The following is a 13377-nucleotide window of genomic DNA, read 5'->3' as shown; positions in this document are numbered from 1 at the left end:
TCTGGTCCAGTACTGAGTAGATATAAACAAATTACAGCATTGCTGTTCATTAACTGGGAAGTGGAAATCACAGAACTTCAGCTATGCAAGAGTCTTCTGGAAAAGTCACGTGACATTATATGAAACATATTTTATCAGGAAACTTAATACTTGATCACAGTTCATTTGCCCAACAGAGAAGAATCTCTTAGGTTAAATCTAAATTCTGGTATTTTCTGATTTTGAATAATTGCAATCACAGATTATAGCTACATATACCTAAAAGAACAGTGTTGCTTGCATACTCTATCTCCTATACTTCTGGACAGACAGTAGGTAACATTAAAAACGCCTGCATTAAAAACGGCATTCTGGACAACTTCATGGAAACGCTGCCATAAAAAAGTCATAGGCACAGAACAACCAAACAACCCAAGCAGATAAATGGGGCTTGATTTCAGAATACAAGCACACAAAAGGCACTGAGTGATTTGTCTTTGCAGAAAATAACTTTTTTTCCTCTTTTCCTGTTTTAAAGGAATCCTGTATTTCATCATGCCTATTAATATGTCGTAACTCTGATCAAGAAAAACAAACATAGAACTGTTTTCTATTGAGGAAAATAGAACAGTATAGAATAGAACAGAACAGTTCCGTTGGAAGAACCCTTCAAACATCATCAAGTCCAACAACCTAACTACTACAGGGCCAATCAAAAGTTCAGATGTATCACTGAGGACATTATCTAAATGCCTTTTGATCACTGACAGGCATAGGGCATCAACCATCTGCCTTGGAAGCCTGTTTCAGTGTCTGACCACCTTCATAGTAGATAAACTTTTCTTAATGTCCAGTCAGAACCTCCCAGGCTCCTGAAAAACATATCTCTCCATTTTCCATGCATCGTAGGACACAAACAAGGCAGGACAAATTTGGTGAAAGCAAAAGCTAGAAGGAGAGTGGGTATGTCAAGAAGAGGAAGATAAAGGATACTAGAGGAAGAAGAAAAGAAAGGAAGATTGAAGAGCAGCATTAATTGAAAGTAGAGCTGATCTGAAGAACTAACTGCAGAAGCAGCCAGTCACTAGAAGGGTTATTCTGTATGCAAAAATCCTGGGAGTGACAACCTGCATTTACAGAAAAGGTGTGAAGAAAGGGGGGGGGGGGGGGGGGGGGGGGATAAAACAGTGCTGTTCAACCTCTGAATGCCTTATGACAAGAAAAACACCTCTACTAGTTACTAGCAAGGTTACTCTGGGAACTTGTGGTAATGTCACATCATTGTGCTAATGCTAACATTATTGTTCACTTGACCTAGCCAACATCAGTCATGGCATTTCAGATCTCTCCCAGGAAACGATGTTTACTTACTTCATGAGCATAGATGCATTCAAAGTATACAGTAGTTAAGTGTTTTCTCTTTCCTTGAATAGAAGGAATTAAAAAACACTGTTCCGTGTTGCCTGTGTAAGTCTCTTGAATGAACGGAGGCAAAATACAACTTAAAAGGAAGTATTCATTTGAATAATTAGTAATACTACTAAATTAATCTATCATAAGTATTTGGAAATTATTTTCACAAGTCTCATATATTTTGATACATATCATTATAATTTCTGAAAAGCCTCAGTACCAGATAATGAAAGTTAACTTGGCAAGAAGACTAATCGAGGAAGTAATCATTTAGGAGTGTGGGAATTATGTGATCTGTAACAAAAAACGCAGATATATGCAAACGCTTCTGATGGTGTCTTACAGGTCAAAATAATTAAATTTAAGTATAAAATTGTTCAGGCCTTATTTATGATGGCTTACAAAGGGAATAATCAGTAGTGACAAATCTGGGGCTTCGGAGAGGTCATAACACTTCCCTGAACATGCAGGAAATGTTAACCTGTGTATTTGAAACCACAGCATAGCAACTGTTGATATTAATTGATTTTTCAGTGGTAGCAACGTAATGATTCATAAAGCATATTTTCCCTCTCACTATGATGTGTTACTCCATCAGAATCACTTAATAAACTTACGTTTGTTAGCCAGATGAGTTTACCTTATTTTTTCCTTTCATCATGACTTTAATTACGCACCAGCTACCTCTGTTAAAATTTTTCTTTTTCAGCTATTCATCTTGGTACCTTCATAACTCAATTTTGTACTGCATATATTTCCACATGTGCAAGTATTTTGTAGCCATCTTTTTTTCCTCATTCAGACAATACTAAGGTTAATTCTACACTAACGTATATGTCAGGGAAATTGCCAGAGGTACTAATGACTGACAGTGACCAATTCTTTTCTTCAACACTTCCAACTCAATTTAGTTATGTCACTTTTATTTGGAATTTTAAAATATTTGATAAAAATAGGATAATTTCTTTTTTTTATAAGTCATAGAAAGAAGTGCCTTTTAATTCTCCCTTCATAATAAGGAAGTTAATTATTCAAATATAACTGCTCCCAAAGAGAGAATACAGTATTTTTTTTTTTTTTTTTCAGAAAAAAGCAGGTTCAAAGGAATCTAAAATGGCCATTTTGTCCATTCCCCTGCCCCAGTACACTATCAGCTACACTGACACCATCCTCAGACAGGTGTTAGTCTAACCTGCTCTTAAACAACATGAGTGATGGAAATCCAACAGTCTTCTCAAACAACCTCTCAAACATGCACTTCACCCACATGTAAAAAGAATTTAGTTCCCCCATTGTCTAACCCAAAAGCCACTCCTGGCTTTACACTTATTACATCTTGTCCTGTTCTCAGTGAATATGGAAAACATCTTAGTACTTTCTTCTTTACAGGAACTGTTCAGTCCATCCCCCTTCTGAAAAACTGTTTATCTACGGCCAAGGGAAAAATATTCTAAAAGGTTAGTTTACTATAGTAATATATCTTTAAAATTCGATTTTAACATATTCACAAAACCTTGTTCATTCTGTCATTATTCCTAAAACTCTGACCATGACAAAGGATATTCCTGTAAATTAGTCTTTTTGTGTCTCTAGGTAAAGCGATCATCAAAAATACATCTATTTTAATTGTAAAATGAATATATATTTTTAACTCTAAAGATCAATCTCATTTATTGTGCTGAGATCATGTTTACAAAGAGGAGAAACTGCTGAACTAGCAATAAAATTGCACATGTGAGAAGAAGGAATCTTCAAGAAAGGGTTCGTACTACCAACTGTCCAAAACTGAAGGATTTTCACTATGTAGTCCTGTGAATAAATGCTGACCTTAGATGGCTTTTGATCTTTTCCATTTTCACAGGCAAAGCAGCTACATACACAGGTGCAAACTCATTAAAAATTTGTGTCAGATGGAACTTTTGTGGGTTTTTTTGAGAAGTTGCTATCTTTAACTACAAGGAGGAAAATTAGAAAACTGTGGAGTTATTCATTCCAAGGGCCTGCTCAAGTCACTCAGAAGTCCCTTAAATTACATTTATCTTACAGTATTAACAATTTTGGAGGACTAAGTCCAAGCAAAAAATTTTTCCTGTTCACCTCCTGACATTTCATCTGCAAGACTTGTAGAAAGAAGACTCCTCCTAGAGTGCAAATACCGTAGGGAAGTCAGAGCATCCTCTATTTACCTGTGCACCTGCAAAGGAAAAGTAAAACGTCTGAAGCCCCACCTTTTAAGGACCTTGTGAAGCAATCTGGGAGCTGAGCCAAAACTTGCTCTCTCACTATATAAAACTCAGGAGCAGACCAGTACTTTCTCAGAGGCAGGTTGTTCGGTAGTTTCTACCGGACTTCCAGAAGATGGGCACAGGTAGTGGGACACAAATACCACTATGGATATCAATACTAGCACTTGCCTACATACAGATCAAAGGTAGGAGGATTTACTTGCTTGGCATTTTTACAATTTTGAAGAATTTATGACCTGCTTCAGAGTTTGAAACCTTTTTCTTGGCTTTGAGGTGCTAATGTATACCTTTATGCAAAATTTTCTTCTCTTGTTACAAATACTTTCCTTCCCAAAAAGAGGAAATTAAGTGTCTTCAGTGTTCATATTCTTAACACATTCTCTCCATTTGAAATGTGGAATAATTCATATTTCTATCACTGTACCTCAAGACTGGCATTTAACTTCTGATGTGAGCCTCTGAAAGTACATATTTTATAAATGCACAAACAAAAAGGTGCAAAAACACATTTAACAAAGAACAAACTAGTGAAATCTGTTTGCATTATCAAAAACTTTTTTGTTGTTGTTTTATCAGCTAATGATACAATAGGGATTTTTCTTGAAAAATGTTGTACATTATATTTTAAATGTCATTTATCCTTAAGCATGAGATTGTACAAAAGCTTAGAGCAATTGTTTGTTTTTTCAGGATGTGAAAACAAATAGATTTGCCTTAAATATTATAAAAAGGCACTTAATATTCACAGATGGGTAGAAATCTTTTTTATTCATATTCCACCTGTCAATTTCCTTTAAAGATTATGGTGACAAGAGTGTTAGTTTTCAGTGTGTTTTAGCTTCAGACATAGATCCCAGTGAATTACTTTATGTTTTTCTAGCACCAGATAATTCCACACTAACTTATGTTAAAAAGTAGTGCTGTCTAAGAATAGCTCATCAGAAGGCTAGCTGTAGTATTACCATACAATGCAATGGAAATGGGAGACTGGGAAGCATGTGGCTCTAGGCAGAGTTTTGGAGCCATACTAGGCATGGAAAAAGAAAAAAAAACACTCTGAGGATAGAAAATGGAGGAGAGGAGCCCAGAAGCGCTGACTGGTTCACATCTCCAAAAGGGGAACAACACGTCCTTCCAATACTAGCTGCAGATTCACAGCTGATGCAAGAACGAAAGAATTTATGGAGCTCCCTTCAGCTCTAATTTCAGTATTAGCCCCTCTAGTGGTGCTACCCATGGACTGCCCTGCTGTGGGACACAGCAAACAGTTGGCATGGACTGCCTTCGTAATTTTCTCCAGGTGCCATGGCCTTCCCTGCAATCTGCCCTCTATCTGACAAACTCTCAACAAGTTAAAATGCCTCTTGGGCCCTACAGATTTTGTGTGTATCCCTACTTTGAAGCTGAAGGGGAATGGACTGAAAAACAATTTCACCGCTGGAAAGAGAAAGCTTTGTTTGGGGGCATATTTCTTTCTTTGTGGCTTGTGGGTTTATTTTTCTTTTGCCACTTATTATAAAAAAGTGCTTGAAACAGTAAAATAAATAGTAACTTTGGCTTTCAGTAAGAGAAGATAGAGATTGCTCCTCCACTTCAAAAATGGGTTACTCCTGTAAAAAATTGAACTATTTTTAAAGCCCTTTAGATAGACAAAGGATTTTATTTATGACTAAAGGACGTAAAAATCATAAAATAGAAAATTAAATCATTTATATGAAAAATGTAATAAAGTATTAAGGTGATATTACAGCAATTAATATAATAAGAATCTGCTCATATTCTCATTAGCACATTTTTGACAGCTTCCTTGCAGTAGTACCTCTACTAGAAGTACTACTACTAGAAAAAAATAGTTTGAGGAGTGGTATAGGGCCATCAATGTTGCATGGAACACAGGTCCTGATGCAAGTTTGGCCCCAACACACAAACATAGCTTTGCCAATTTTTATACACTGATTTATGCAAGTTTAAACAAATGTAGTTGAAAAAAAATAATGTAGGAACTCATGTAAATTAAACATTAACACTTTCCTTTTTCACTCTCCTTGGTGCAGTTCAAGCTCAGGGCAATGAGCAACAATCACAATCGAACTATGATTCTCCATCATTCCTGCAGCGACAAAACAGTAAGTACTTTTATGCTGATATATTTCTAATATTTTATCCCAAGTTAAATTGATAAAAATCCAGATTCATAGACTAGGCCTAGAATGGCTTAAATCCACTTTCCCTTTACAAATAAAAGAGCAAACATAAATAAATAAATCAAATGGAGAGAGAGAGAGAGAGAGAGAGAGAGAGAGAGAGAGAGAGAGAGAGAGAGAGAAAATCTGTCGACAAAATATCCAAATCCCAACAGTTCCCTGGAGAACTAACTTCTGAGATCTAGCCCGGTAGATCTGGTCAATTGACGTGATATAGTTATCTAATCTTTAACTTCATGAAAGGTACATACTTTCTATCAAAAAGTGTATGTTCAGAAGGGGGTGTGTATACATACATATCACCAAGGTATTTGATAGAAGGTAATAAAAGATACATTTTTTATGCTGTGTCAATATGATCGCATCACTCACAAGTGAGAATAACAGAACTGTAACTACCTTAAAGATTAGAATGATTGAGCACTAAATCACCATGTATGCCAAATGGTTTTATGACACATACTGGAATACAGTAACAGTACACAGCAAAACAGGGGTGAAAAGATAAAATGCCAGCTGGTATACTGGTGATGACATGTTGCAATAATTAACCATTTAGCCTGCACTGCTATTGACAATTTGTGAAATCACTAGCTGTGAATTAAAAAAGTACTGAACACAAACTGGAAGTATATTTCAAATTATTTCATAAGAGTGCATTTAGTTATTGAAATAGATTATCAAATAATGTAGCATACGTGCTTTCCCTTAAAATCCTTACATCAAGACTTAACCAAACTGCCTTTCTAAAATCATGGATTTGTCCTAATACTGTTTTATTCTAAACAAATAAGTCAGTTGCTGACATTTCACAGCCTACAACTTGATAGTAATTGTGTTCCACAATTTTATACTGTCAAGGAAGAGACTGCAGCAAATCTTCAAACTCTGATGTAAAGAAAATATATAGTAGATTCTCTAAGTATTCTATCCATCTCATAGCTGGAGCTATAGAGAAAACATTGGATTTGGACATAGAAAATTTAAGGCAGGATCCTATGAAGAGAAGTCTTTGCATGAAGAGCAAATGATTAAAGATTTACAGAATTTAAACAGCATTTTTTTAGGAAAAAAAAAAAAAAAAAACAACCCTGCTCACAGCTGGCTGTGCAAAGTTGCAAAGTTGCATCACCAGAGAGAAAGAGACTATGTTCAGAAAAAAATAGCTGTTGTTTCTCATCCTCTAAGGTTCTTCAGTAGCCTTCTGCTTCTAAGTGTACTGAGAGGCAAAGACTCAAATACAGACATTAGCATGGCTAATGTCTCCACTACTGTTACAACACAGCAATCTAAGGATTACATTGCTGCTTTTGAGCTCAGATCAGCGAGGCCAGCATCAGATGAGAGTCTTGAACAAATAATGGAAATAAGAACTATGGCCAAAGAGCACTGTCCTTGAGATTTGGCTGCTAGTGAAACACATGGAAAGACAGAATACAAAGCACTGCATAAAAAGCAACAATAAAACCTTGTAGAAATTCTCACTAGGGTGTAACTAGTACTAGGAAATGTTATATCACTAAAGAAACTTAAGCAATCTCTAGCCATTTTTCAGGATTTCTCACAAGATTAAACTTGACCTTTTTTTTTTTTTTTTTTTGTCCTAGATTTTCCACCAGCTTCCAAATCCCATGGAGTGACGATCATCCCACCTCTTCAAAACACACTGAAAGTAAAGGGTGAGTGCAGCAAATGTCACGGCTCAGATATGCATGTATTTGCACCACACAAAACCTGGACTGAACTAAACAGATTCATAAATGTTATAAGATCCTTTAGCCTCATAAAATAAAAAACAAACCAGAAAAACAATCAGTTAATCAAATAATAGGGATAATCTACAAGCAGCATGATCTCCAGCCTATATTTTGTTAATACGATAAAATTGGGGAAAAATATTACATACGAAATACTAGGATAAATTACATGCACTATTTCCAGTAAAGTAAGTTAAATGTGCTCAAAACATTGGTGAGCTATCTCATCTAAGGAACTAAATGGAGGGTATCTACAGCAAATTGCAGAACATTCTTATGGCTCATTTTGAATCCGCAGCTGGCAACCCCTCTCACAATGGCCGTGTATGCAGCACATGGGGTAACTTCCACTTCAAGAACTTTGATGGGGACATCTTTTACTTCCCTGGGGTCTGCAATTACATCTTTGCATCCAACTGCAAATCTCCCTATGAGGACTTCAATATCCAAATTAGGCGCACCATGGTGGAAAATGCTACCGTGATCACTCACGTCATCATGAGGCTGGAAGGAGCAGTGGTTGAACTGACCCGCACCTCTGTCCTGGTCAATGGCAAACAGTACGTTCACATCTTCTACTATGAACTAAAACTGCTGGGACTGCTATCATTCCCAGAATGAGCAAGCATCCCTTTTCTTCATCTGATCTGATACTCCTCCCAGTCAGCTGAAGGGTTCTGGTCCTCCCTGAGGCATCAACAAAAATTAGAGTGCCTGACAGTGAGCTACATGCAACTTCTGCAGATTATCCTTGTGTGCATTTTGTTCAGAGGAGCTATATCCCAGATGCAGCCCCATTGCAACAATTGTCTATATACAGTTGATCGTATAAGTTTGGTTCAGCCAAAGTATTAGGCCTTTCCACCCTTAAGGTTTCTACTTGTCATTAATTTTACCAGATAGGAGCCCCCTGAGGAATTTCTGATTGTTCCTGTCCTTGCACTGAGAAATGCAGTTAAACACACTGCAACTACAGATTGCACCTGAGCTTTTAAATAAGGTAATCAGGGAACCTCCCACCCATGAAGAAATGGTAGCACTGACTTTGGAAAAAGGTGTGAAACCTATCCAAACGTTTGGGTAAATATCTGGACAGCTATCTCAGAGTGATCTGTGTACTATGGCAGCTACTTACAGTAAGCTAGACTAAAGGTTATTTTGGATGCAACTTTACGAACGGCACTCATGTCACAGAAAGCTTAAAGAGTCTATCTCTTCATTATCAAGGGCTTAAAGGAGTATTCAGCAATATCCTGAAGCATATTGCCTGCAAAACAGAATATCCCAGCACTTTTTTTGATCAATGTAACTGAAGACATGCCAACATTTTACCTTTAACAGAAATAAGCAAAAGGAACAGTAAGGGAAAGCAAGGCTAATTCATTGTGGACAAAGAAACAATCACAACAGCCAAATGTTAACAAATTTGAGCTGCCTGTATTTAGCTATTACTTTGGCTAATTTCCTCATCTTTGTGTATTGAAGCTTCTTAAAGAGTGAGAATAGGTATCAATGTGCATATTCAGTGGACATTCTGTCCCTACTCCCACTGAATTATGGTGATCTTTTCCCAGGATTCAGATGCCCTACAGCCATATGGGAGTCTTGATAGAGAGAAGCAACAGCTATATCAAAGTTTCTGCCAAGTTAGGACTGACCTTCCTCTGGAATGAAGAGGACGCCCTCCTGGTAAGAAAATATCCAAAATGTGACAGAAAGCCTGTAATTAAAAGATAGTCCCTCTAAATTTTTGCAATCTTAAATAGTTGTGCAGACGTTAATTCTTTATGGATTTGTACCTATGTTTAGTATGGATACAAATCTATATTCTAGCCTTTTCCTGGTTTTCCCACTGAGAATCAATGTATCCCCATGTTATAGTGTTCCCACATCACACTGAAATACTCAGACTCCAGACCGGGCAATACTCAGATGTTCACAGACCCAGGGCTAGACTAAGATGAAGCTTTTCTTGGTGGTCATTGACCTTCCACATCTTACAGTCTGCACCAGCACACCCATGTCAAATTTTGACTATAGGAGGACAGTGTTTCTAACCATCAGGGTTGATGTTACTGTGAACCTAAACTTGCTTACCTCATTTCTTTTAGGTGGAACTAGATAAGAAATATGCCAATCAAACTTGTGGACTCTGTGGGGACTTCAATGGAATTCCAACTAACAACGAGTTTATTTCACAGAGTAAGTAATAAAAAGCATTATTACATCTTGGAACTTTTTTCGTCATTTTAGCAATATAGGATGTGGGTTATATTAACTGCAAAACTAATGATACATCTTCCAGTCGGTATTTTTATGATGTCAGTTTTAACATGTAAGAGTCACAGCTTTCAGATGCATTCAGGTGTTTCCACCACTGTTAGATCTTTTAAAATCATATAACCTTCTACTTGTTTCAGTTGTTAGGCTCCAGTCCCTTATATGCCTTCTTCATCTCCTTTTGCCTTTTGTATTATAGTGAGATTATTTGGTAATCACTGTTTTTAATGGGTAGTGTCTCAAAAGAAAACACCTCAGTGCAGAAGCTAGTAAAGCAGTAAATATCATTCTAATACTTTGTCTACTTTATACAGATGCAAAACTGACTGCTGTACAGTTTGGGAATAGGCAGAAAATAGATGGACCCACAGAGCAGTGTGATGATCCTATCCCTTCTGCTGTTCTGATGAACTGCTCATCTGAATTTGTAAGAACCTCTCTTTCAGAATTTGTTTTTTCAGACAAACATTTTTCAGACAAACATACATTATCCTTTTCTCTCTTTTTTTGGAGAATAGCTGCTATGATAGGTAAAAATACAGCATGAATATGGCCAGATATGGGTCTGGAAACAAAAAATCCCCAAATTTAGTATTGAGTTCTCTGCTAAAGTGAATTAAAAAAAATTACATGAGTTCAAGAGAAGACTGGACATTTTAAAATGAAAAATGAATTTACTGAGGATGTCTAAACACAAGGAAACTATACAATGCTTGCAGAGTCATGTGAGAAAGTAACTCAAAATATGGGAACTATCAAGGGAGTTCCATGAGTCCTACTGTGATAACATGTTTTTCTAAGCTTCTAAATAGATCTTTCCCTAAACATTTGCCTATGGTTACTGCTTGACAGGGTTTAGGACCGGATGGACTTTTGATTTGTTTTGCTTCATGTCTTAAATGAAATAACTACTTCCATGTTTTCTAAACACTATTTCACTGTTTTCCTTTCCAGGCTTCTATCTGCAAGACAGTATTAACCAGTGAAGCATTCACAAGCTGTAATGCACTTGTGGATGTTCAGGACTACATTGATACTTGCATACAAGACCTATGCCACTGTGATACTTCTATGGCTGACTTCTGCATGTGCAACACCTTTGCTGAATATTCCCGGCAGTGTGCTCATGCAGGTGGACAGCCTCTGAACTGGAGAACCTCAGAATTATGTCGTAAGTATCTCTGGAAGAGACTTCCCCTTATGCTGCCTACTGATATACAGTAAGCTTCTAATATCTAATTTTTTTCCTGAAGAAGACAGCCATTTAAAGGTACGTATAATTTTCATGAAATCAGCTTGCACTTGAGTACACTCAAGTGCAAAGGGATATGAAGGTTTAGAGGATTTTGCATTACCATTTTCAATATACATCAGAAGGTCTAAAATGTTGCAACCTACACTTGGATGTTGTCCATTACACCTTGACAGAAAACATCCTAGATGTTAAATACTCTTTTCTCAACATTTCAAAGGAAAAGCCAGCATCATACTACTCTTTCTACTTTCAGCCAAGTCATGTCCTTTCAACATGCAACACCAGGAGTGTGGCTCCCCCTGCTCCGACACCTGCAGCAACCCCGAACGATCTGCACTTTGTGAAGATCATTGTACAGATGGCTGCACCTGTCCTCCAGGCAAGTTACTTTCTACTCTTCATTCATAGCCAAAACCATTAAAACCTTCTTGCTCTATCTATTCATGCTATGTCATTGTTGTTGTTATCTTCCTTGAAATACATACATCAGTTCTACGCTGGTTACAAAAACACCCTTTAAAACACCAAATGGTACTAAGACATGTATATAATGACTAAATTGTGTATAAGATACTTTACTACTAATGATAGGAAGATGTTCTTAGCATCCATATGCAGTTAACTGAACGTGCAGAATGTTTAATTACATTCTGCCCACAGTAACTCCTAATGTTAGCAAAGCTGGGTGTGGTTACCCAGAGTACCATACCCAACAAATGTGTTTACTTTCTCCATGCTGATTTCTGTGCCTGAGAATTGTTGGCATTGCGAATGATGGGAATCTTCTCCCACTGTAGATCTTTTGCATATCTTCAGTGATGTCTCACAGAACTCACCATCACTTGCTTATACAATAACACTGACACCTCTTAGATAATCCTCTGACTTTGGCTATATATATTTACTGTACAAATATGTCCCCAGGCAATCTTATAAATGGTTCATCTATTCCATCTTACTCTCTAATAGTTTTAATCCTAATTCCAATCTAATTAAGCCTATAACAGAAAAGACTTGACTTAGAAGTTTCTTATGATCATCCTAGGATTTTAGATAGGCTTCAATGGAATATAGCTCCTTCATTCCCTCCATAGCTGGCATCCTATTATTTTAAGGAGCTTTACATTTTCCATGTGCAGGAGAAATGCAAAACACTTGATACATCTGACAGATATGTAGACAAAAGCAGATTCTGTAGTGCACAGAATGACTAATAGACCTTTTCTTTCCCAGGAATGGTATTTGATGACATTAATGGTGCTGGCTGTATTCCCCGTAAGGAATGCCACTGTACATATGAAGGCGAAACTTATGCTCCTGGTACCTCCTTCTCATCTAAATGCAGATCATGGTAACATAGTCCCTTTCTCATACTTCTTTTTTAGGGGTGTTACCTAAACATTTTGGAGACAGGGAAAAATTGCTAAATACACCTTAAAAAGAAATGAACTACTTATTAACTGAAGTCCCTTGATTACTTTTTAAGAGGATTTTTACATCCGTTTTCTCCTCAGACTCATAAGCACAATCGTGAGTTTAGATATAGGTACTTCAATGTCAAGACTAGACATTTACAGGGAACAATCAAACTCAAATTGTGAAAAGGCTGAAAGGCTGAAAATACAAGGCTGAAAAGCCATGTATTGTTGTGAATTACTATGTCACATCCTTCACAGCACTGTGTAACACTAGAGTCATGCTAATAGCAACGAGGGGCAATCCTTCATATGCAGCAGAATGGATGCCAGGTTCAAAAGAATTGAATTCTGTCCAACAACTGGAAATAAGAAACATGTTTAAGAATATCATTAATATAAACATCATTTATATTAATGATACTTATTTTGAGATTTCAAAGAAACATGGTTTCTTTGTAAGTATTCTTTTCTCCAAAAGGCAGCATGATCGGCAATGAGGAAAGTTAAGGTGCCCTTATGTCTAATTTCATTTATACATGCACTACCAAGGTTACAGAATGCCTTCTTCATTTCAGTACTTGTGCAGGGGGTGAATGGACTTGTGTCACCCAGTCATGTCCAGCGACTTGCAGCATCGAAGGAGGCTCCCACATTACAACATATGATGAAAAATATTATTCCTTCTATGGAGATTGTAGCTATGTCCTAACCAAGGTAAAAGGAGTCACATTCCTTGCTAAAGTAATATGCTAATGGAAAACACTTTTATTAAATACAAGGATGTTTAATTTAAACTACTGGTAATTACAGCAATTTTCTGAAACT

At 36.8% G+C, this 13377-nt stretch overlaps 1 protein-coding gene across 1 annotated transcript in view; it reads left to right on the top strand.

The window, feature by feature from the left end:
- Positions 1-3709: 3709 nt before the first annotated feature.
- Positions 3710-13377, top strand: part of MUC5ACL (mucin 5AC like) — a 50634-nt gene continuing 40966 nt past the window's right edge. The window contains 11 exon segments of the mRNA XM_040701669.2: positions 3710-3823; positions 5693-5764; positions 7450-7521; positions 7898-8159; positions 9174-9288; positions 9711-9801; positions 10194-10306; positions 10834-11050; positions 11388-11513; positions 12368-12485; positions 13128-13266. Coding sequence (XP_040557603.1) covers positions 3751-3823; positions 5693-5764; positions 7450-7521; positions 7898-8159; positions 9174-9288; positions 9711-9801; positions 10194-10306; positions 10834-11050; positions 11388-11513; positions 12368-12485; positions 13128-13266 — 1398 coding nt within the window. The 5' untranslated portion in view covers positions 3710-3750.

This window comes from Gallus gallus, chromosome 5 (assembly GCF_016699485.2).
Source record: "Gallus gallus isolate bGalGal1 chromosome 5, bGalGal1.mat.broiler.GRCg7b, whole genome shotgun sequence".
NCBI classification, from domain to species: domain Eukaryota; kingdom Metazoa; phylum Chordata; class Aves; order Galliformes; family Phasianidae; genus Gallus; species Gallus gallus.
This window is presented reverse-complemented; position numbering and strand designations above follow the sequence as displayed.